At 35.9% G+C, this 24,760-nt stretch overlaps 2 protein-coding genes across 3 annotated transcripts in view; both read left to right on the top strand.

Moving 5' to 3' along the window:
- The first annotated feature begins 1,393 nt into the window (after positions 1 to 1,393).
- Positions 1,394 to 7,905, top strand: LOC132300892 (vacuolar protein sorting-associated protein 55 homolog). The gene is made up of 4 exons (XM_059798179.1): positions 1,394 to 1,548; positions 1,643 to 1,682; positions 7,287 to 7,371; positions 7,483 to 7,905. Exons 1-4 carry the CDS (start codon positions 1,450 to 1,452, stop codon positions 7,676 to 7,678), a joined length of 420 nt encoding a protein of 139 aa, XP_059654162.1. The 5' UTR covers positions 1,394 to 1,449; the 3' UTR covers positions 7,679 to 7,905.
- A 1,488-nt stretch (positions 7,906 to 9,393) lies between these two features.
- LOC132300893 (vacuolar protein sorting-associated protein 55 homolog) overlaps positions 9,394 to 24,760 on the top strand; it is a 28,996-nt gene continuing 13,629 nt past the window's right edge. The window contains exons 1-2 of one of the 2 annotated variants that reach the window (XM_059798180.1): positions 9,394 to 9,512; positions 10,830 to 10,895. The gene's annotated coding sequence lies outside the window, so the exon portion shown is untranslated. Of the gene's footprint in view, positions 9,513 to 10,826; positions 10,896 to 24,760 lie in introns of both variants that reach the window. The other variant, XM_059798181.1, reaches the window with a different exon arrangement.

Consider the following 24,760-nt stretch of genomic DNA (forward strand, 5'->3'; position numbering starts at 1 on the left):
CATATGGCTTTAAGGCAAGCAAGCCAAGTCAAGCAAGATGTCCTAAGGTTCAACTATGGGAATGAAATCCTATCCTAAGATTTAATTTCTTCATCATTACACTGATTTAATACTATTATTATTTATAATAAATATTATTATTATTATTATTATTAATAAACTATTATAATTATTATTATTATAAATATTATTATTATATTATTATTATTATTCAATACAAATTAAATACTTTAATTAAATAATAATAATTAATCTAAAACATAACCAATAAAAATTTCAAAACTAATCATTATACTATATAGAACATAAAATTAATATTACATGCACAAATAAATAAAATTAATTAACAAATCTAACATATATAATTACAAGGTGAATAAATCTACACATTAAAGAATTAACCTAACACAAAATTAATTTAAATACACTCTTTAAAATTACGAGGTATTATAGTATTTACCAATTGGGATATAAAATTATTTGGTTGTGTGTGATGGAAATTTCGATTCTAGACATTCATTTGGATTAGGGGTATAAGATGATATTTAAGGTAAAATATGATCATTAAGTTAATAATATATTTTATCACACACCGAATGCTTGGTTAGCATTGACTCTTTTGGATCCCAGTGATAGGGGTGGGACAAAATGTTACAGCTTTTAAAAATCAATTTAATTCTTTTGGATCCCAGTGATAGGGGTGGGACAAAATGTTACAGCTTTTTAAAATCAATTTAATCATTCACCTTGTCATAAGTGTCTGTGGCAATGGTCACTTACATCTAAGTTTATCTCTGTTATCCTTTGAACAATTGCGATGACAGAAAGTGATCTTAAAATTAGGAACTGGATTTTATTTCAGTTGCTGCTTCTTTTTTCTTTCTTGACACCATATCTTGCTACACTGTACCTTTTCTACCCTTTTGGGATATGGATATTCTCTCTCTCTCTCCGTCCTTTGGATTTTGAACTTCATTCACCCACATTTCCATTCTGTGACTATAAGTATACTAAGCTTACCCCAATCAATTAGTGCTGTTTATAGAAAAAAAAAATTTAATTATGTGCTATAAAATTAGTACTGTTTACATCCAATGACTTGTAAAATTGTTTGTGCTGGGTGGGAACCTTGCAGACCCATCTCCCTTCTGCGAACCTAGGACTAGCTGTGTAAAACATAAGATCATAAATATGGGACAAGTGGAGCTACAATTGCTTGTAGGAAGCTAGATTAACAATTTGATAAATGGATCTTACTCTTCCTGAAACTTCCTGAAATATCCTCCAAGCATTTATTATATGACTTCTTTTCATGTGCCATCTTTTCTGCATATCTGCCTGTCTTGTGTCATTATCTAGTGATTATTGTCGGTGTTGTTATTGTTATATATGTAACCCAATAATATCTGCATTTCAGTCTTTCCCTTTTGAGCTGAGGCGAGTTTGACAATGGCAGACTTACCACGTCATGTGAAAGCCTGCTTTGAGACTGGGAAACTTGCTTCCTTGGCAATTTTGGTCTCTAGTGGGATTGTGCTGCAAGTTTTGGTGAGTTTTATTCTTCTCTGTTAATTCCTTTGGAATACTTTTGTGCTGCCAAAGGCATTATTAATTTCTTACTTTTTCTTGCATGATGTGGCAGGCATGTGCTTTGTACGATAATTGGTGGCCAATGCTAACAGGTAGGGTGATGTTTGTTTTTAGGTTAAAATGCCATTTTGAGTCTCTTTTGTTATTATTTATCATTTTATGAAAAGGTACTCCTTTAGTAGTGGCCTTTAAATTTCTGTGTCTTCAATATAGTTACTTTATTACTTGGTTTTTGAATTCTTGTTACACAAAAATAAACTAGTATATCATGTCTTTTACTAGTACACCGAGGTTTAGTTAAGTCAAAAGGGCACCAAAAGGTGTATGTCCCACCTACACTACACAAGGTGCTGGGAGCGGAATATTAAGACAAGTGGCTGCAGACTTGAACTTGCATTTTCACGCTTATTGATTCAAGCTTTTATAAAGTTCTTTTAAGAAAGCAATTCAAGAGTGTTGATACGACTCTTCTACTATTTTGGATTGTTGAAACAATTAGATTCAAGATCTAATAGTTTTATCGACAAAATATACTCTATATAGACCAGGAATCATATATTAAGTTTAAAGAATAAAAATAGATGATTGTTTTCTAATAATGCTTGCAGAAATTTTTTCATCAAAATCCCGTCATATTCATCTCAGCATGGAGTGCTGGTACAGTATTCTGGCCGGGTATTTCTATTGTTCCACATTATGTAGATTTCCTGCTGGTCGTAAATCAAGCTTTTTTCTTCATGTGAAATTCTTTATTTATTTATTCGAGTTAATACTTGAAGGCAAACATTTCTCAATTGAGTTCTCAAATGCTAGATGTGAGGCTTGGATAGGTCTTGACTTCTCTGAGTATACCCAAGCTCGAACTGATTGAATATATCATGACTTTTCAAAATTTTGTTTTTAACACGCTTTTGTATGCCTAATACCTATGGAGATGATTAATCATGCTGAGTTGCTTTTTATTATCTAATAAAATAGATTGTTTAGTTATATGACCGGAGAAGAAAGAGATGTATTTGTAGAGAGAGACCTAATTGTAAAATAATAATTTCGTGGCCCGTTAAACCCGTAAATACCAACACAGTAACTAAAAATCCAAGTTTAAGGTTCTGGAATTTACAAAACAGGCCCTAGGGGTATTCTGGTAATTTCCAGCAGCTGACAGGGCCCTTCACGCGCCGCCCTAAGCTTCCCCACGCGCAGCCCTATGTTTTCCACTCTCTCACGCGTGCACACGCGCCTCCACGTGCGTCTGGCATCAGCAACGCGCGCGCACGCGCTCCCACGCGCGTGTTTAAGTCTCCTGCAAACGTGGCACCTCCTGGTTGGTTGGCTGTATTGGCTTGCTGTGGGTGCGCTACACAGGATCACTTCATCTCATCTCACCTAATCCAAGGGTCAATGATCCGGGTGTACCGCGGTAACATGGACCGCGATGCACCGGATCAATCAGCTTCATCTAAGGCCCAGGATGCGCGCGTACACCCTCCTATGGTGCGCCGCATCACACCGGATCACTCCGGTCATCTCCCCCATTGCCGGCGACCAGAAAACTCGCCGGAGGGTCGCCGGAAAATACAGAAAAATTCCGAAAATTGCCCAAAAATTCTAGAAAAATTTCTAAAGCCTTAAATAACAATTTCCTAAGTTTCAATTAATTACCTAGGCCAATAATAAATTATTTAACCCTTAAATAATTAATATCACATTATTTTAATAAATTAAATAATTAATTTCTCATTGTCCTAGCATGGTTTCTAACCTAAAAAAAAATAGCCGAATAAATGTAATGAATAATTTATGGACTCAAAGGGGAAAAGTAGATAATAACTTGCCTTTTTGGATTTAAAATAAATCCGCCGGTTGCGCGTAGTCGGGTAAATTTTTCCTACACCGGTCCAAGCTCCTTTCTTTCTCTCTCTTCCTTTCCACACTTTTACAATGGCTCACTAAAAGTTATAATTTGATTCTAACTCCCTTTCCTTCATTCTAAGGTAGGCTAACTAATTTATATACAATTTATATAATATAAATATTACAAATATCAATTTTTGCATTTAATTAACCACATTCCCAACCATATGGCTTTAAGGCAAGCAAGCCAAGTCAAGCAAGATGTCCTAAGGTTCAACTATGGGAATGAAATCCTATCCTAAGATTTAATTTCTTCATCATTACACTGATTTAATACTATTATTATTTATAATAAATATTATTATTATTATTATTATTAATAAACTATTATAATAATAATTATTATAAATATTATTATTATATTATTATTATTATTCAATACAAATTAAATACTTTAATTAAATAATAATAATTAATCTAAAACATAACCAATAAAAATTTCAAAACTAATCATTATACTATATAGAACATAAAATCAATATTACATGCACAAATAAATAAAATTAATTAACAAATCTAACATATATAATTACAAGGTGAATAAATCTACACATTAAAGAATTAACCTAACACAAAATTAATTTAAATATACTCTTTAAAATTACGGGTATTACAGTATTTATCAATTGGGATATAAAATTATTTGGTTGTGTGTGATGGAAATTTCGATTCTAGACATTCATTTGGATTAGGGGTATAAGATGATATTTAAGGTAAAATATGATCATTAAGTTAATAATATATTTTATCACACGCCGAATGCTTGGTTAGCATTGACTCTTTTGGATCCCAGTGATAGGGGTGGGACAAAATGTTACAGCTTTTTAAAATCAATTTAATTCTTTTGGATCCCAGTGATAGGGGTGGGACAAAATGTTACAGCTTTTTAAAATCAATTTAATCATTCACCTTGTCATAAGTGTCTGTGGCAATGGTCACTTACATCTAAGTTTATCTCTGTTATCCTTTGAACAATTGCGATGACAGAAAGTGATCTTAAAATTAGGAACTGGATTTTATTTCAGTTGCTGCTTCTTTTTTCTTTCTTGACACCATATCTTGCTACACTGTACCTTTTCTACCCTTTTGGGATATGGATATTCTCTCTCTCTCTCCGTCCTTTGGATTTTGAACTTCATTCACCCACATTTCCATTCTGTGACTATAAGTATACTAAGCTTACCCCAATCAATTAGTGCTGTTTATAGAAAAAAAAAATTTAATTATGTGCTATAAAATTAGTACTGTTTACATCCAATGACTTGTAAAATTGTTTGTGCTGGGTGGGAACCTTGCAGACCCATCTCCCTTCTGCGAACCTAGGACTAGCTGTGTAAAACATAAGATCATAAATATGGGACAAGTGGAGTTACAATTGCTTGTAATAGATTAACAATTTAATAAATGAATCTTACTCTTCCAGAAACTTCCTGAAATATCCTCCAAGCATTTGTTATATGACTTCTTTTCTTGTGCCATCTTTTCTGCATATCTGTCTGTCTTGTGTCATTATCTAGTGATTATTGTCGGTCTTGTTATTGTTATATATGTAACCCAATAATATCTGCATTTCAGTCTTTCCCTTTATGAGCTGAGGCGAGTTTGACAATGGCAGACTTACCACGTCATGTGAAAGCCTGCTTTGAGACCGGGAAACTTGCTTCCTTGGCAATTTTGGTCTCTAGTGGGATTGTGCTGCAAGTTTTGGTGAGTTTTATTCTTCTCTGTTAATTCCTTTGGAATACTTTTGTGCTGCCAAAGGCATTATTAATTTCTTACTTTTCCTCGCATGATGTGGCAGGCATGTGCTTTGTACGATAATTGGTGACGCTAACAGGTAGGTTGATGCTTGTTTTTAGGTTAAAATGCCATTTTGAGTCTCTTTTGTTATTATTTATCATTTTATGAAAAGGTACTCCTTTAGTAGTGGCCTTTAAATTTCTGTGTCTTCAATATAGTTACTTTATTACTTGGTTTCTGAATTCTTGTTACACAAAAATAAACTAGTATACCATGTCTTTTACTAGTACACCGAGGTTTAGTTAAGTCAAAAGGGCACCAAAAGGTGTATGTCCCACCTACACTACACAAGGTGCTGGGAGCGGAATATTAAGACAAGTGGCTGCAGACTTGAACTTGCATTTTCACGCTTATTGATTCAAGCTTTTATAAAGTTCTTTTAAGAAAGCAATTCAAGAGTGTTGATACGACTCTTCTACTATTTTGGATTGTTGAAACAATTAGATTCAAGATCTAATAGTTTTATCGACAAAATATACTCTATATAGACCAGGAATCATATATTAAGTTTAAAGAATAAAAATAGATGATTGTTTTCTAATAATGCTTGCAGAAATGTTTTCATCAAAATCCCGTCATATTCATCTCAGCATGGAGTGCTGGTACAGTATTCTGGCCGGGTATTTCTATTGTTCCACATTCTTTATAAGACAGAATGTAGATTTCCTGCTGGTCGTAAATCAAGCTTTTTTCTTCATGTGAAATTCTTTATTTATTTATTCGAGTTAATACTTGAAGGCAAACATTTCTCAATTGAGTTCTCAAATGCTAGATGTGAGGCTTGGATAGGTCTTGACTTCTCTGAGTATACCCAAGCTCGAACTGATTGAATATATCATGACTTTTCAAAATTTTGTTTTTAACACGCTTTTGTATGCCTAATACCTATGGAGATGATTAATCATGCTGAGTTGCTTTTTATTATCTAATAAAATAGATTGTTTAGTTATATGACCGGAGAAGAAAGAGATGTATTTGTAGAGAGAGACCTAATTGTAATATATTTGGTTTTCAAGTCTTAATATAGTTCTATATATATATATATGTATATATATATTTATGCATGTAGTTGTAGAGAAAGAAACCCAATTCTATATATACACAATTACACACAAATATGTATACAATAGTGAAGGATATGGGCTTAATTCTTAATGTATAAACTTCAATATATGTATTATGCATGTATTTGTTGAGGGAGATGAAATTCTAGACACGCACACAAACACACACACTCTCATATATATACATGTATGAATGTATACACAGTGAAGGATGTGGGTATCTCTCTAACACACCCCACCATTAAAGCCCTTAGATTTCTTTTTATTTATTTATTTTTTCTTTATCGTTAATTTTTTAGATTTGTATTGAGCAATAAAATATTTTGCTTGTTCGTGGATGATTGTGTGATATTTGATGTATTGATCAAGAAAATCTCTAGTATGTTCATGACTTGGAGATAGGAAGGAGTTTTAGAGAGAGACAGAGAGAGAGGGCATGTAAGAGAAAAATAGGTGTTAGTGAGAGGGTAAAAATGACTTCACAGACATTTCAAGGTCCTATTCGTCGTTTTAAGCCTGGAATTTGGCCACTTCAGAGTTGACCATGTCTGACTATTATTGAGATTCACGGCAGGGGTCAGTTTGTTATAACAGTGCAAACTAGATGGGGTTAAGTGAAAACTTTCAGAACTTAGCAGAGCTGCGGAGGTCTGTGTATATTTCCCTTATAGGGCAGGTCATTGTAATTATCCATTTGAGATTTGTCCAAAGTAGTTTCCGGATGTTGCTGTTGCCAAAGCAAGTGCTTCTGTGGATAATTTTACCAAACGCTTTACAGCTGTATGCTCTGATAGCAGCTGGTGCTGCTTTGGCAACGTAGGCACCCTAGTCTTTTAGGCAATTATAATATTGGAATAACATTTTTATTTGATAATATAGATTCTCTGACGGTAATACCACTATATTTACATCTTGCAGCGTTAATGTATGTGCTTCTTCCCATGCCTCTGCTGTTCTTTGGTGGGTTGGATACCTCTTCTTTTGTTTCCGAATCTGGAAATAGGTTAGATTATTTTTTTCTAAGTTGACTAATAAAATCATATCTTTCTCTCTGATTGTCTTGATTATGGAATTAAATATTAACCTTCTTACTTCCAAACAACCGTTGAAACAGCTGGATAAATGCTACTAAGTTCTTGACCGGAGCTTCAGCAATTGGCAGCATTGCTATACCAATTATCTTAAAGCACGCCGGCGTTATTGGGTGGGGAGCCCTGGCTATGGAGCTCTCATCCTTTTTTGTATTTGTTTCAGCAATAATATGCTATCTTCGGATGAACGATGATGATGATGGATACCGTATGTTCTGAGACATACCCAAGGACCTCTATTTTATGTGTAAAAATGGTATTTACTAGTGGTTCCATTGGAAAATGCTTTTGATTTGCTGTTGTGAGCATCACCTCCCATTTTTGTGGTTGTACATGCAGAAAACAATTGTATTTCTCTTTTCCTTTTCCTTTTATTGGGTAACATTATTTGTAAAGAGTGCATTCATTTTAGTTGAAATGTTCAGTAAAATTTAGTCGTGCAAGTACCTCTTGGATTCAGAATAGGATTATCCGGTCTTTGCAGAGTTTGGCGTTGGATTTTCTTATGCTTACTTCTCTACGATTGTTTTTGTTGAAATTCATACTGCAATTAAGTCGAGGAAATCGGTAGGGAAAGGAAGTTTGTGAAATCTAGCTGTGTGATTGTTCGCGTAAACATGGGGGACTCTGCATTGCTGTGTATTGAGAAGCAAAATACTATGTTCTTTGTGATGATTGGCATGGAGTTGAGAAGATCTTAAATAGGTTTCAACATTCTGGATAAACAGTTAATAAAGTACTTTCATTGAATAGTTGAAGTAGCAAGAAAGATTGTGTAACACATGAATTGAACCATCAACATTTTGGCCAGACTTTGATATCATTTACATACATGTTTGTTAGTTGATCTGTGGTGGTTATTAGCAAGTACAGCCTGGTACATTCCATGCCAAGCATTCTCATGCTAGATTTTATTTGTTCTCAATTGATGGCATACACAATGCCAGAAAGACTATCCTGAGCATTAGCATTTTGCTCTTCAATCCTACCTAAATCCTATCATCAAGATTGATGGCACACAAAAGTTGAAATATGTAGCATCAATCTAACGGTAGCTCAAGTGGGTAAATCACTTGGTCATCTCAGAAAGTATTAGGTCTAACGTTTGACTTCTCTTGATTTAACATGTTTGTCTTGTTACTTATTTTTTATTTATTTTTAAACATATAAAATGATACGGCCCGCAAAACCCGTTTATTAAATGGGTCGTAAAATTCACATGATACCGCTAGAGACGGAGCCAGTATAGGATCGGGGAGGGGGCACGTTCCGCCCCCTAGATTTTTTCCTTCCTTTATTCTATATATATATATATATATATATATATATATATATATATATTATAATATTAATATATTTTTTGAATGAGATAAACTAATAAATTATATATATAGAATATATTTTCCTATACCCTATATGTTTCCTTAAATAAATTTTTCTTGTTTCATTATATTCTATATATGTAATTTATTAATTTACCTCATTCCAAAAATATTAATCTCTATATATATCCACCTACTTCTCTTTATTTATATATATTCTATAAATACTAATGTATAGTGGCCCCTACCCCCCTATTTTTTCCTTCCCTTACTAGATATATATATATTTTCTCTTGTATACCCTATATGTTTCCTTAAATATTTTTTTCTTAAATTGTTTCATTATATTCTATATATGTAATTTATTAATTTATCTCATTCCAAAAATTAATCTCTCTATATATATCCACCTATTTCTCTTTATTTATATATACTCTATAAATACTAATTTATAAAATTCTTTACCCACTTATAAAACTATAAAATACTTTACCCATCTATTTAATTGCCCCCCCCGGGCCCGGGGACGGCCCCCAAAACGGAGCCTTAGCAGGGCTGGCCCAGGCCCAAAACGAGGCCCATGGAGGATGGAAAAAATTGGTCGCCTTGGGCCACAAATTTTGAGGCCTATAGGGGATGGAAAAAAAATAAAGTTAGGGCAAGTTTCAGACGACACAATCTGCTTCGACACGCCGCAGGGCACAGCCTCCGCTATCGCCTCAGGTGACAAGGTATGTTCATCCTCTTTCTCTCTTCTCTCTCCTTTTGCATGAATCGATCTTTTATATATGTTTCTTTCTTTCGTTCATCTCATCATTTGATTTGTTCTAACTTTGGTTCGTTTGATTCGGGCCTTTACCTTTGTTCCAATAGTGAAAAGTAGCTAGGGTTTTTTGTGTGTGTGTCACTGTGTGTGATGGCTATCAAAAGCTGAATGAATATGTTATGGTTCTCTTAGTATTTTAATAAATGTTTGCCTTTCTGCATGTGTCTTTCATGGCGATCGAGTCCATAATCTATGGCAGGCACTTTTTTTTTTTCTTTTTCCTCTCCCTAATTCCACTCCAATCTCACAACAGCAGCAATCATATCCCTTTTCCTCATAAGTTTTTACATTTTCACATTCAATCCTACGAAAATTAAGGATCCCTTCTATTGGGTTGAGCCGTTGAGGTAATAATTAACTTTTTCGATCTCTAAATTATGCTCATACTTAAAAGTGCCAAATTAAGGGTTTTTTTATATTTTATTTTTATATGAAGATGCATACCACCATTATTGATGTTATTTGAAGTTGGCTCAGCTAGAATTTCAGTTAATAATACGGTCAAAGCACTTGCCATCAGAATGTACAAACACATGGAAATCAAGGCAGGCTTTAACAAAACAAAAGTTAATGGTTTTTTCTATTAATTTGCACAGGTCTTCTGTAGCAATGATCAATCATTCACTGCTAATAAAGATGATTCCTCATCCTGAAATCAAGAAAGTGGTAATTGGCTCCCAAAAACACACACACAAAGTGTAGTTAATATAAAGAGTGAAAGACAAAACTATATATGATAGTGGATGCCACATATAACCTAAAAGTCCCACTACTTCTTCAGCACTACAAGTTCAGCCTCCTATATATAAAACTATATATGATAGTGGATGCCACATATAACCTAAAAGTCCCACTACTTCTTAAGCACTACAAGTTCAGCCTCCTATATATATAGTCACCTCATCTCCACATAATTTTGTCATCTGTAGTCATCAAATTTTAGCAGCTATATAAACAATGAATGTAAAAAAGAACCTGCAGTTTTCTGTTCCCCATTTCCACTTTTGGACTGTATTTTGGATACTCTGTTTTGTCTTCTCTCCTCTCCTCCAGATTCCAGTGAAAACTCCAGCCAGTAGATCATTTGTCCAAACTTCTTGATTTTAGATTTTTTTTTATTTATTATATTTATTGTATGATCGGCAATGCTTAGTTATTATTGTTTCTGTTTGATTCTCCGTCCATTTTATGTTAATTGTGATCTTCTTTCACATGCTAGCAGGACACTCTTCTTTGGATCTCGTGAGGTTATTTGCCTTGAACTTGAATCAAATCATTGCATATTGAGGTAATATATATTTTCTTTAAACAAAGCAAATTATTATTATTATTATTTTTTTGAAGTCTAGTTTTATGTTAGATTATGGTTCCTGTTATTTAGATTTCAAGAGATTTCATTATGTCTACAAGAAAATTTGAATCTGGGCATGAAAAAAGGAAAAAAAAAAAAGAAGAGAGAAGAAGAATTGATTCAATCTCAAAAAGGAGATAATCTTAAGCTTTTTAGGCGCAATACACAAATAGAGAGTTTAGTTGAAGATTCGGTGAATGAAGAACATATGAATGCGAAAGCAAATGAAGAAAATCTCTATAAACATGAAGATTTAATGAATGAAGATCATAGGAAGTTAGTCAATGAACATGAAGATTTAATGAATGAAGATTATAATTATTAGTTAGTTGTCTTATGCACAATGCACATGCGCGCAATTAAATTAGCTATAGAATTTGAAAACATCGTGTGAAAATTCCGCACTCTTATAATTTTTTTTGCGTGTGTGAAACTTAAGGGCCTCACATTTGAAAGTTTGCCTAGGGCCTCTCAAAATATTTGGAATCTCAAGGCCGGCCTTGGCACAAGTGATATAATTGGTGTTTTATTTTTTTTATTATTTATAATTTGTGTTATACATGGACCCCAAGAGGTGCAACCATGAATCTCAGCTCTTAGGTCGTTGGGCTAGCTCAACCTCTGGCCACAAGAATTCTCACACCATAATGGAAGCTGTCACCAGCAAGAACTCCATGCTAAATCGTTAAAAATACATAAACAAATAGTAAAAGTATAGTATATTTGGTAACATTTGTTACCTTTTACACTTTACCAATTCTACTCCAGGAAAAGACTCATTTTTTAGAAGCAAGAAAAAGTTGTTTTAACATACTTCCCTTAAACTAACTGAACAAGTGTGGAGGAATACTTAAAAAAGCCAATATTAGGAATATATCAATATCTTGGTCCATGAGTGATATATTAGAGTCAATATATAAACATGATTTGTAAATACCAAAAGATGCACAACAATAAATTAACGCGATGATTACCCAAAATTTTCGAGGCATTTATTAGGATTTTGGTTATGGCGGATGGACATATATTACTACAAACTTTCTTGGCTTCAATGTCCACATCCAAAATAAAGAGACTGCCCATTCATGTGTTGATTTTACAGATAGAGACTGTCCATGTATGCTTCGATTTTATAGACACAACAGGAGAGTGTTGAGAGAGAAACAGGGTGAGATGGAGGCATATGGTATGATGAAAGTGGGTTAACATAAGCTTTTACAGAAGGGCAGAGAAAAGGGTGAAGATGACATAACGACATCGTATTTTTAAGTTAGTGATTGTATCTCAAAAATCCTTCTGAGATGCTATGTGTGACAGTCCAAACAAGGCACACATAGCACCGAACACACGGCGATGAAGACAAACAATGCTATCGAATACACCGGAGTCCAAACAAGTCAATAAAATTTGTCGGAGACACAACAAAGGTGAAGAACAATGCTAACTGATAAGGATAATTAAAAATAAGTATTCCTGTAAGAAAAATTAATAGTCTAATATTAATTAATTAATTTATCAATGACTATCCATATATTTAAGATGGGTTGTATCATATATATTGATGTGTATTACATATATTAATTTCTAAATGTGATACCTTTTGATTCTAGAGCCACGGGTGATCAAGTCCGAGTACAGATCCGAGGGATACCAAACAATTAAAGTAAGCACAGAATACAAATGATAATAAGAATAAATAAAATAGCTGAAAGAAACTAACTAATAAATCCTTGAATTAATAAATAATTAATCCTCCAAGATAAAATATCCAAAACTTCTAATACCAATAATCTATTTAGATTACAACTTGGGAATCCATCATGTGGACCCCACATAAAATCCGAACTGAAAGCTGAAGTAATAAAATCCAATACTGAAATGAAAGTAGAATCCTACATAGATGAGTGATGAAGACCGTCTTTGCTCAGCACGAACAACCTCTAAGCCTGGAGCTGACGAACACCTGAAAAATAATGGTGGGTCAGGCCCACAAATAAGTTATACTCTATTACAATCCAAACAGAGACCCGATAAACGTATACATCCTAGTCAACTCAGCAATAGCTATGTAGTCTGTATATATATATATATATATCGATACACACTAAGAGACTCTCACTGGATTACAAGGCAGTCTCAACCTAAATAGTAGGCAACATGCAAAACGCACCTGAAGTGGGCATGGGTACCTAAACCTAACAGGATGCACCACCAATCATCTTAGCCAGCTATGCATCCCATTGCATACACGCCCCCTAACCACTGATCCTGAAACTCAAGCTTATATCATGTCACATATCTATACATATATAAAATTCATCCTATCCTAATAAATACCCGCCATATTTTTAAATGATGTGTCATCCAACTGATTCGGTGGCCTGACACAAATAAATAGGACTTTAACTTATTAGTTAATCCATTCCCTTACAAATTCGAATAGGTAGGACTTAACTTTTATTAGTTAATCCGTCCCTAAAATGCCCCTATCCCATAATGGTGCATCAATTTAACAATCCAATAATTGATGAAATAAAATTAAATAATACATCAATTAATACGGGAATAAGCAAAATAAAATAAATTGGATAATAACATGATCTTATTATACTTGCTAACTCATGATTAAAATAACATAGTTATACATAGAAAATTGCTGGAACAAACTGGAGCAATTTAACCCTTCATTAACAATATGCAAATTCAATTAAAATTTCATGTAGTTCAAATCATTAGCATATCAGTTTATATTATGCCTTCTAGGTATTTATCCAATTTATTTAAATCATTTAAAACACATTCTATGATCCAAACAACCCTGGAAACACCCCAAACCACCAAACAGAACCCAAAACACGTCCAAAATCACATCTCCAGCAAGGGAGCTGCCTCCCTTTTACTTTCTAGAGCCGGCTCCCTCATAAAGGGAGCCGCCTCTCTCTAGAGGGAGCCGCCTCTCTCCCTGATCTGCTCCTCCTTCTCCGTCTCTGGCAGCCTTTGTTTGCTCCGGTTGCCTTCGTTAAGGGTCCTAACCCTCTATTCTAAGTCCCAGATAGTCCCAATAAATTATATGAAGACATTATGCATCTATAACACATGATTAAACAAGTTTACATGCAAGAAGAATCAAGATCAAGAAAAATTATAAACATGCACATAAACTCTATTTTTATTTTAGTTAAGCATGCAAACATAGTCCAGTTACTGTCTATTTAATCCTGGAATTAACTTAGGCATGTATAGAACACAAAGTCTAAGGGAGAGAGTTAAAAGAAGAACTTGCCTTAGGTTTCGGTTTGAAACCCTAAACTTCTTCTTCCTAGCTTTTCCGGCGATCCTTGGCTGCCATCGAAGCCTCCTACTGCTCTGGTTCTAACCCACGAACAGCCCACTCTTCTTCCTCCTTGGTCTTTTTTTTTTATAAGTAAAATGTATTAGAAAGCGTTCAAAAGGGGAACGCATCCCAAGCTATACAAAAAACAAAAAGCAAAACGAAACCTATGAACTCAAAGAGCCCAAGAGGTCCACAATATCCTCAAGAGAAGAATAATCTCTCCCCCAACCCCAACAAAAAAGAGTACAAATAATAGAAAATTTCAGCACCCCAATGGAGGACTCCATCCCATCGAAAGATCTTCTATTCCGCTCTTTCCAAAGGCTCCACCAAACGCAAAAAGGGGTCACCCTCCAGAAGTCACACGCTTGAGCCCCCACCCATTGGCCCCTCCATAAATCCAACAACTCCCGAGAAATCCGAGGCATGACCCAATGAATACCAAACAAGCCAAAAATGAGGCTCCAACAGTCATGAGCCACAGGACAATGCAACAGAAGGTGATCGACTAACTCTTCATTAAAGCTTACAAAGACAGCACCGTTTAACAATGATATGTCTTCGCTTCCTCAAGTTGTCCAAAGTCAGTATCTTACTCCAAGCTGCAGTCCACACAAAAAAGGCCACCCTAAGAGGCGCCTTAGATAACCACACCGTCTTCCACGGGAAGGTGGTACCATGAAAACCAGAGGCACACAAAAAAGGACCGGACCTGGAACATCTCCTGAGTAGAAGGCACCCAAATCAAGGAATCAACACCAGTGCCTTCCACCTCCTGTCTGTACAGGAGAGCCAACAAACCAATGACATCATCCAACTCCCAATCTTGAAAAGATCGCCGAAATCGCACATCCCACGACAACCTCCCGCTATCAAGGCAATAGCAGTCGGCAACCATAGCATGTTTGTCAACAGCAATCTTGAACAGCCTGGGGAACAAAATAGCTAATGGCCTATCCTGCACCAGGAGTCTTCCCAAAATCGGACATTAATTCCATCTCGAACTCTGAATCTAATATTATTGGAGAACTCATCCCACCCCTTTCCCTCCACACCCCTACTCCCCTAGCAGACCTGACTGGCCTAGCTGACCACCTCCCTCTCTCCTCCCCAAAGCGACACAAAATAACCCTTCTCCATAATCTATGTCTTTCACTGCCGAATCTCCAAAGCCACTTGCCAAGAAGAGCACTGTTGAAAGGGCCTAACCTCCTAATCCCAAGACCTCCCAACTAAAAAGGTCTACACACCTGCTCCCATCTGACAAGATGATACTTAAACTCTTCTCCACGACCCCCCGAAGGAAGTTCCGTTGAAGCATCTCAAGTCATCCAACAATAGAGGCTGGAATCCAAAAGAGTGAGAGAAAGTACGTTGGGAGGCTTGACAAAGTACTCTTCACTAACGTAACTTTACCGCCCTTGGAAAGATATTGCTTTTTCCAACCAGCTAATCTTCCCTCGACCCGCTCAATCATCGGGTCTCAACTTCCCACCCTTCTGGCCGAGTCCCCGAGCGGCAAACCCAAATACGAGATAGGGAAGCGTTGCGTCCCACACCCTAAAGCAGCAGCCAAAGTGTCCACCTCCTGAACCTCCCCCACAGGAACAAGCACACTCTTACCACGTTGACTTTCAAACCAGAGACAGCCTGAAAGCAAACCAAAACACATCTCAGATACTTCAACTACGATACCTCTGCCTTGCAAAAAACAATAGTGTCATCCACAAAAAGCAAGTGAGAGATCTCCATTTGCTGAACTGAGTCAGGGCCGATCTTGAAACCCCTAATAAAACCCAAGTCCACCGCCTTCTCATCAACCTACTAAGGGCCTCCATAACGATAATAAAAAGGAACGGGGATAGAGGGTCCCCCTGCCTCAGACCGCGAGAACTGCCGAAAAACCCGGTAGGGGACCCATTCACCATCACCGAAAATCTGACAGTGGAAACGCATGAAACAATCCATTTCCTTCATCTCTCACCAAAACCCATCCTCTCCAACAAATAGAATAAGAAATTCCAGCAAACATGATCATAGGCATTTTCAATATCCAACTTGCAAAGAACACCAGGAGCCCCACTGCAAAGTCTAGCATCCACACACTCACTGGCAATAAGGGCAGAGTCCAGAATCTGTCTACCCCCAATAAAAGCATCCTGAGACTCAGAAATGACTCCATCCAGAACCTCCCTCAATCTAAACACGAGGACTTTTGCGATGAGCTTGTAAATGCGCCCAATTAGACTGATTGGTCTAAAATCCTTAATGTTAGAAGCACCCCCCTTCTTAGGAATAGGGGCAATGAAAGATGCGTTCAGCAATTTCTCAAACCGCTCCGTGGAATGAAACTCATGAAAGGTTCCCATAACCTCGTACCGAACCACCTCCCAGCACTCCAACAAAAATCTCATAGTGAAACCGTCAGGGGGTCTGGAGCCTTATCACCATTACAACTCTTTAAGGCCTTCAGCACCTCCTCCTCCGAAAAAGGACTCTCCAACTCATCCCTTTCCAAAGCAGAAATAGAGTCAAAGTGAAGACCATCCAGACGTGGCCTCCTCCAACGAAGAGGCTCAAAATAAAGCCTTTGGTAGAAAGAGACAATACCGCTTCTCACCTCCTCCTCCGTAGATAAGACCGCACCATCCACACACATCCGCCTAATGTGATTACTCCTCCTATGAGCATTAGCAGTTCTATGAAAAAACTTGGTATTTCGGTCACCCTCTTTGAGCCATAAGGCCCGAGATTTCTGGCGCCACGAAATTTCCTCCAAAACTGCAATCTCTACACATTCTGCCTGACAAGCTGCTCTCCTACTGTGTTGAGAATCAGAAAGAACACCCTCCCCTTCCAATCTATCAATCTCAGCAATATCGGCCAATGCCCTATTCTTCCTCCACTCCAAACTCCCAAAAACCTCCTTATTCCACCTTTTGAGATTATTTTCAGAAGTCGAAGCTTTCCTGCAAGAATAAAGCTCGACGTACCCACCACTAAGTTCTCCTCCCACCAAGAATACACAGATTCCTGGAAATTATCCGCACGCAACCACATGTTCTCAAATCTGAAAGGAGTGCTACGAGATCTCAAACCTCCATAGTCCAAAACCAAAGGAATATGGTCTGACGTCACCCTAGCCAACACAGCCTGAACAACATCCGAGAACTTCTCCTCCCAGTCATCAAAAATCTATCAAAGCGAGAGAAAGTTGGGGCTTCCCTCCCACTGGACCAAGTGAAAGAAGCTCCCTCAAGAGGAAGGTCAATGAGTTGGTGGCCATCAAAAAAATCAGAAAAGTGCATCATAGCCCGAGTCCACGGACCACCTGTAGATCTCTCCGCCGGGGATCTAACCACATTAAAATCACCTACCACGCACCAAGGAAGAGACCATCTCCCCTTCACCCTACTTCACTCCTCCCACAACTCATCCCTCACACCATCATTAACCCTAGTTTTCTCCCTCTCTGTTTCTCTCTTTTCCTCTCTCTGTAATCTCTATAATATGCACGTAGTAAAAGTAGCCTCCAACAGAGCTCTATACTTGTGTATATATAGGCTCTTAAGATTTAACCTAATCCTAACATAAAACCAAGTCTGTAAAATAAGGGAAAATAAAGAATAAAAGAAATAATTCATATATATGTATATAAGTTTGTACGTGACATACACATATATATTTTTATATATAATCAACTTATAACTATATATATTTACACTAACTATAAAAACTATTATTACTAATTATTAATAATAATACTTTAATATAATATCTCTATATACATATATACCCGTATATTTATGTACCTCCATCCATGGGTACCTATCCGTACCCATTATGACTCCTATCCAAGTAGTCTATGCGATCCAATTAGTTGGTCCATTACTACTATCCATAACCAACTCCTTCAAAATAAAAATATAAAATAAAATAACATTTAATCTAACAAATAATTACATTTAAACAAACACATCATTTAAGCAAACAAATCAGTTAAGAATTTAATTAAAATCAATACTTAAGTATACAATTTAAATTAAAACAAATAATCCAATTAAATAATTAAACAATTAAACAAATAGCCAAATAATCAAATAATTAATTAAAAATGCAATACAACAATAAAATAAATACCGAGACTATCTTTTTAAAATTAGGGGTATTACACTAAAGATGTCTCATGAATAGTCACATATGAAGAGGTGTATTGGTTGATGGAACCAACACACCTCTTCATATATAATAGAACGGTCCCAACCCTCATCTATATATGTGTTAAAAGCCTTGAGTCCATCATCATGTACGCACAAAGAGAATATTAGAGGGTTGAAGGTCGTCGCCAATCAGAATATGTGAATGTATCTGTTGTAATTCTTTTAAATGGAGTTTTCATATCCGGTATGTCTTCTTAACGAAGTTTATACATTAGAGCCATGAATTCTATTTATATTAGAAATTTCTTACATGTACCATCAGAGCTACTCTACTCTACTTCATAAATTTCATCTATTTCAAGCAAAAATATATTGTGATTTACGTACAATATATGTTTAAGATGGCAAAGGATACTATATTTGGTTATTAAGAAATTATATATATATATTCACTTCTATAATTTGTGTGGAAGATATTTTCTGTATCACGTAAGTAAACTGATTGTTTCATAATTCCTTATATATATGTGTACACAATTGGATAAATTACAGAAAAATTGTATAGGAAAGTGATAATCAAATTATTACCACTAGATTGGAACAAGGTTACATAAATGCATATGTGTTTGTACAATTATACACAATGTTATATGCATGTGTGTTTGTACACAATTCACCTGTTTAAGGCATTTGAAGACCCTGTATTGCGTAAACTTACACTACATATATGTATTGGGTACTTTGTCTCTTACGTGTATATATATATATTTGATAGTGGGTAAACTTACGCTACATCTGTGGTTACTTTGTCTCTTAGGTGTACGTATATATTTGATGTAAATGAAACATGCTTGCAATATGACCATATGCATCATGTTATACTAGCAATTTGGTTTAGGTGCCATGTATGTTTGTGTTTGGTTTGGGTGTCCATACATGTAATGTTTGGGCTAGCTCTGGCATTACTCTGTAGACTAATCCAGCCTGTATTATTATGATTTTAACTCATACATATGTATCTATCTGAGTAATGCTATTGTGAGTTCGCTCGCGTCAGAACACTCATAAGCTCTAGATTGGAAAGAAAGAGTGTGACCACGGCATTAGACCAAATAAAATAATAGTATTATATATACTATTCTTCTTCGTCTAAAGATAAACTCAAAGTCGAGGCAAACACACTCTCTCTCTTTATAAAATTCTATTTCTTCGTCTCTCTCAATTAGGGGAACGGATCCTCTCCAAGGAAATTTCTCTCCTAGCATCTCCAAGTATATAATTCTAATGCTGTTATAGCGCTACATCACCAATTTACCCTTCCATCATTAATTTACCAAACTTAATTAATTAACTAATAAATATGTTATCTTTTGGATTAAAATTTACAACGATTTCCCATCCCGCTAAAACTTTCACTTTACATTTTGACAAATTCAATTTTAAGAGGAAAATAAACTTTTTCTTGTCTTAGTTGTCTGATGCAGTGAAATCTATATTCTTATTCACAAATTCTATAAAAAAAAATTATATCCAAATTTTCAGATTTTTACTCACACCCTTAATTAAATTATTTTCAACTATAAATCCCAGAACTAATCCAATTGTAGCAAGTTAACTAATTGGATGAGAAAGAACCACGGCGTTTTTAGTCCAAACGATACCATATTTATTAATTCAGAAAAAATGTGAAATCTTTGTTGCAATGGATAAAACTTTGTAAGGTAGAGGAGATCCAGATGAGCTTTGAGTTATCTGATGTATCAATATCTTAAAATACTATCTCAACCCAAAGAAAACTGTGAAATCTTTCAAACCTTAAATTGTAGCGAATAAAGATTGATGATAGTAGAGGGAAATCGAAGGATTAACGGTAATTGTTGTCTTGGAAATTTTAGCACCAAAAAGTAAAGTGAGTTTTAGCGGGATGGGAAATCGCCGTAATTGTTATCTTGAAAATTTTAGTCCAAAAGATACCATATTTATTAGTTAATTAATTAAGTTTGGTAAATTAATGATGGAATGGTAAGTTGGTAATGTGGTGCTATAACAGCCGTAAGATTAAATACTTGGAGATGTCAGGAGAGAAATTTCTTTGGAGAAGATTTGTTCCCTAAGGGTGTGTTTGGTAGGGTTGATTTGGAGGGATAGGGAGAGAAAAGAAAAGAAATGATAAGGTGGGAGTGTGTTTGGATGGGTTAAGTGGAGAGAAAATAGAGGATAGGGAGAGATAGGGAGGGATAGCCTCCCTCCCTATCCCTCATTTGGTTTCTCTCCCAATTTGAGAAGATAGGGAGAGAAAAGATAGTGGAGTAGGTGATTAATTAGTAATACCAAAAATACCCTCCACAAATCATTATACAGAAAAGTTATTCCATTTATGTCCCAATTATATATCTATTCTTAAAAAAAAAAAAAAAAAAACGTATTTTGCATTGGTTAGTCAGTTAAGTTATTCAAATTAAATAAAAAATAAAAAATTTATTTTCACAAATGACTGGTATACTAAATGAATAGTGATTTTTATATACTCTGTATCCATGAATGTTTTATTACGGAGTATTTTTTTATTTTTTTTTCCTCTCCTAAATCAGTAGAGAAAGCAGGGCTATGTGAGCAAGATGCCTTGCGCTCCCCTTGAATACATGACCCGAAATACCCTTTTATTCAATCTGTAAAAATGGCAACAAATTAGAAGGGAAAGTGTAAAAGATGTGATGTCTTTGTGTTTGAGTTCTTCAACAACCAAAAAAAATATCTCCTTTTTCCCACAAAATATAAAAAATTAGAGCTTTCTATCATATGGTTATGAAAGGGTAGGACAGTAATTTTGGTCACTATCTTCTTTTTTTTTTTTTTCCCCCTTCTCTCTCCCCTATCTTATCTAAACAAGAATAGCTATCTTTTCTTTTCTTTTCTCTTCTAACTAATACTATCATTTCTTTTCTCTCCTATCTTTTCAAACACACCCTAAAGACATATATGGAGTAGGTAAATGTAACGTAGGAAAGAGAGGGAGAAAGAGATCTGACACTCTTTCTAAAGTCCCATCTCTTTTCCTCTCCACAGTAAATCTTACCCGTGCTCTCTCATCACCCATTTTACCCACTGTCACACTCAATGTTAATAACTTTGACCATGTCTGACTGGTATGTATAGATATCTCTAATCCTATTATTCATAGTCTTGTCACCTATCAATCTCAACATTCGCACTTGTGTCACACTCACTCTATGGAAATGTTATTTCCTAGTTGTCCAACATTCGTGATGTAGGACGAGGGTAGCCTCAGATAGTTGAAATAAAAAGGATTTTATTGGCTGAAAATTCTAATAAACAACATTGGGTTCAGGAAGTGTTCGTAGAAAGAGAGGATTGAAAAGAAGAAAAAATTTATTGGAACCACTCCAATATGGCCTAAGCATCACACCTAGAGAAGACCTCGCACCCTCAGAATTTGTGAATCACTGACAAAGAAATCTCAAAGATATTTTTATTCATTCATTGACTAAGAAATCAGAATTATATAAATTACCCTACAATGGAGGTAATCAAAAGTTGACTCTAGCTTAATAAAGTAACAAATAACTTAATTGATGCAATTTACCAAAACAATGCAATTTCACCATAATTTTGCAATTACAAAAATAATGCAATTTGACCAAACCCCCTAATTATGCAAGACTCCAAGTGGACCCCCCATCATCTGGCATGCCAAATTAAGGTTTGAGCCTTAGAACCCTCCTTGCCAGGCCTTTTATATACTTTAAAAGGCTACTGCCACTGTTCTCTACCAATTCTCCCCCGCTTGAAAAACTCGACCTTAGTGAGGTAAATGTATGAAATTGTTCATTGAGGTCTGGAGCTAGGTGTTGGAACTCACTGTCACTAATCCATGTACAATCAGAAAGTGGCCGTCCTTTCCACTTAACGAGGAATTTTTGACAAGCTCTTGTTGAAACAAATTGGTGAACAAATATCTGATTAACAATTGTATCGAGGAAAATGTAGCGCATTCCAGTAGGAAGTTCTAAAATCAACGTTCAGACAATATTCATAGCATCACCCATTAAGTATTCCAAGGAACCATTATGGACCATCTATTTGGCTTTAATAGTAGTATCAACCCCTGAGAAAACACATGCTGATTGGTTGACCTTTGCAAGCAAAGCAATCTTAGGAGTAGAAGGATTAGGAATCCTCATATTGAGTGGACGTGCGCCCAAGATGATTTTTCGAAGATTAATGCAGCCGGAAGTTATAAGATCACAGAAGCTGAAATGATAATCGTAAAGGAACTCTGGGAAATCATGAAGTAACACTAGCAACACCCCGAGTGTGCCTTTATAAAGAAAATGAACTAGCTCTCATATGCACCAGGAAGTTCACAAATCCAGTGCCACTCTGCAAATGGCATGGAATCTTGCTTACGAAAACCAGCAAAATCTGGTTACATTGGCTCTAGGACGTTATAGTCTTCCCTACAAGTTGCAGAATGGCCAGCAACCTTCTTGTCTCTGGATGGTCTGCTGTTATTCTCCTCTCTGACAGTTACAACAGCTAATGCAGTAACAGCTGCACTATCCCGAATGTGGCACTTTTTTAACCCCTCCAACTCTACGGGGTTCTTAAGAGCTTTTGAAAGGGCCAAATTTGACGGCTGCTGCAGAACCTGATCTGGATTCAGTTTTGAATACAAAGTAAAGCAGCATGAACCAGGGCCAGCAACATGAGGTGTTGACCTTTCTCTTTTGCTTTAATTGTATCGTTTCCAAATTAAATTTTATTAGATGGAGGAGTGAGCTGATTGGATGCAAGTAAAACCATAGTTGAACTCATTGCACTGTAATCACGTACTTCAATTCCAATATTTTTTAAATAATTGGTTTCCTTCGAAAATAACTTTCTCTTGTCCACAAAAAAGAAAGAAGAAACTGTTGTTACCGCAGCAAATGCCCGAACAATTGGATTGTAGTTGACATCACTCATGCTGACACTATACAACCAAACAACCTTATCCAATGTAGTGACGATTATAGCACGAGCTTTATCCAGAATGAGCTTTTCTCTCAAATCCTTAACTTGCCTGTAACATAACGACCAATGAGCTCTATGGGATGAAAAACTACAGGATTAGTTTTTTTTGGCTGTCGGTTTTTCCAGACTCCATCTACCCACTTAATGGATCTTTGAACCAACTTCTGCTGGTTCTTGGTAAAAGTATGCTCCCATGTTTTTTTGCAGTGTTCACTGATAATTATACACCAAGTATCTACACCAATAGCCACATCTTTTAGCAGATTCGGGATAGATACTATCTATTCAAGCCGCTTTGAATGGTTGTGGATATGCTGATATGGTTTGATGGAAAATTTGAGAAGCTTAACCATGGCTGTGGGGACAACATTTGGGCTACCACCGTCATTAATAATAGGCTTCTGAGCTTAGTTTCCACAATGAACTTGCATCTGAAAATCAGAGTTAAGCCGCCCATCTTTGTCTTCAACTTCGGGGTCTTCATGGATTTGGGTTGTGGAAAGTTTGAGATGCTTAACCATGGTTGTGAAGACTATATTTGGGCTTCCACTGCCATCAATAATAGGCTTCCGAGATTGGTTTCCACAAAGAAATTGCATATGAAAATTAGGTGTGAGTCACCCATCTTCGCCATCAACTGTATGGACTTCAAGGATCTGTCTCGCAATAGAGATAGATGGAACATCCTCTTTTAAATCACTAGTATTGTAGGTTCCATGGTAAGCAGGTTCTCATTGACCTTGCTAGCCATAGTACTCTTTCCTTCAGGATCAACAACGTTAGATAAAAATGGTTTTGATCTATCATTTAGCTGCATTGTTGCTGTCCAAGTGTTGCAATTTCCACCACTTAACTTCCTCGTAATCTCTCCAGCAGTATGGGTATCATGATGATTCACCTCTAGCTGATTTCTTAGAAACTCCGACATGAGATGTAGTGGTGGATCTGCCTTCAAACTACACCATTGCTGAGGGTTTAAAGGCTGTTATTGCTCCCGATTTCTGCTATCGTTAGTACCTGTTATGACAAATGCAACGAATCCAAGTTGAACCAAGAATCACGATAGAAAATTAAATACGCCACACAAAGAACACAAAGATTTATACGTGGTTCGGCAATAGGTCCACGGTTGGGATCCGACTAAAGTTTTCACTATGTGTAAAATTGTAAATTACAAGTTTTCAGCCCCCCGCTATGTTTCTGTACGAATTTTAGTCTCTCTCTCTCTTACACCACTCCAAACCCTAAGCGCCCTTATATATTAGGCTACAAGA

This window comes from Cornus florida, unplaced genomic scaffold, assembly GCF_030987335.1.
Source record: "Cornus florida cultivar Cherokee Brave unplaced genomic scaffold, ASM3098733v1 CherokeeBrave_3.0.0_Hap2_Chr03, whole genome shotgun sequence".
Lineage (NCBI taxonomy): Eukaryota > Viridiplantae > Streptophyta > Magnoliopsida > Cornales > Cornaceae > Cornus > Cornus florida.

What these genes read in the sequence shown, in the direction of transcription:
- LOC132300892 (XM_059798179.1), top strand. Translation starts at nt 1,450, where the DNA reads ATGGCAGACTTACCACGTCATGTGAAAGCCTGCTTTGAGACTGGGAAA. An exon ending in GGATTGTGCTGCAAGTTTTG is followed by an intron (nt 1,549 to 1,642) that starts GTGAGTTTTATT and finishes ATGATGTGGCAG; the next exon opens with GCATGTGCTTTGTACGATAA. An exon ending in TTGGTGGCCAATGCTAACAG is followed by an intron (nt 1,683 to 7,286) that starts GTAGGGTGATGT and finishes TACATCTTGCAG; the next exon opens with CGTTAATGTATGTGCTTCTT.